The sequence below is a fragment of the Octopus bimaculoides genome, chromosome 14, assembly GCF_001194135.2.
Source record: "Octopus bimaculoides isolate UCB-OBI-ISO-001 chromosome 14, ASM119413v2, whole genome shotgun sequence".
NCBI lineage: Eukaryota > Metazoa > Mollusca > Cephalopoda > Octopoda > Octopodidae > Octopus > Octopus bimaculoides.
Window position 1 is genome coordinate 19,003,662 of NC_068994.1, and position 694 is coordinate 19,004,355.

Consider the following 694-nt stretch of genomic DNA (forward strand, 5'->3'; position numbering starts at 1 on the left):
GCATGCTCATATGTGTGCACGCACTTATGTGTTCGTGCTTATATGTAAGTATGTGCATTCATATGTGTGTTTGTAACAATTTCGTTTATATCAGATCAGATAGAGACTTTTTAATTAATTTATTTACGTTCATATTACGCATCATATGTGTGAACAACACATGCAACCATGGGCAATTGTAAGGCCCTCATCTACGTGTATTTGGTGTTTAAAATTTTAAACAGTAGAAGTAGCAGTAGCAGTAGTAGTAGAAGTTGTCTTCATTGTTATTGTCATAGTAGTAGTAGTAGTAAAAGGGCTGGACTGTTCAACTTACCAGTATTTCCTCCTGTAACAATTACAGTCTTACCAGTGAGATCAACTTCCGATCTGCAATATCTTCGAGTAGACTTCAAGTAGACACACAAAAGGAGGTAGCCCACTATTAGGAAACCAATAACAAAAAGGCACACTGGGCACATTGTGTCACACATTGGCTCGGATATTCTCAAACTGTAACATAAAAACAGGAAAACAGTTTAACAACTGAATGAATTTAATAAAAGCATCTAAATATGAAACATCATAAAAATTGTTTAAATTGAAGTCCTTGAGCAACACATTTTCCATTTGAGTCAATACAGAATTATAGATAGTATTTATGGAATTTTGATTTACTGTCAGGTGGCTTTTGGCCAAACCTGTGCATATATAT

At 34.6% G+C, this 694-nt stretch overlaps 1 protein-coding gene across 2 annotated transcripts in view; it reads right to left on the reverse strand.

The window, feature by feature from the left end:
• LOC106879995 (retinol dehydrogenase 11) overlaps positions 1-694 on the reverse strand; it is a 50,511-nt gene that overhangs the window by 15,773 nt on the left and 34,044 nt on the right. For both annotated transcript variants that reach the window (XM_014929778.2, XM_014929776.2), the window contains exon 2: positions 317-492. In XM_014929778.2, the coding sequence (XP_014785264.1) occupies positions 317-473 (157 nt within the window). In that variant the 5' untranslated portion in view covers positions 474-492. The remainder of the gene's footprint in view (positions 1-316; positions 493-694) is intronic.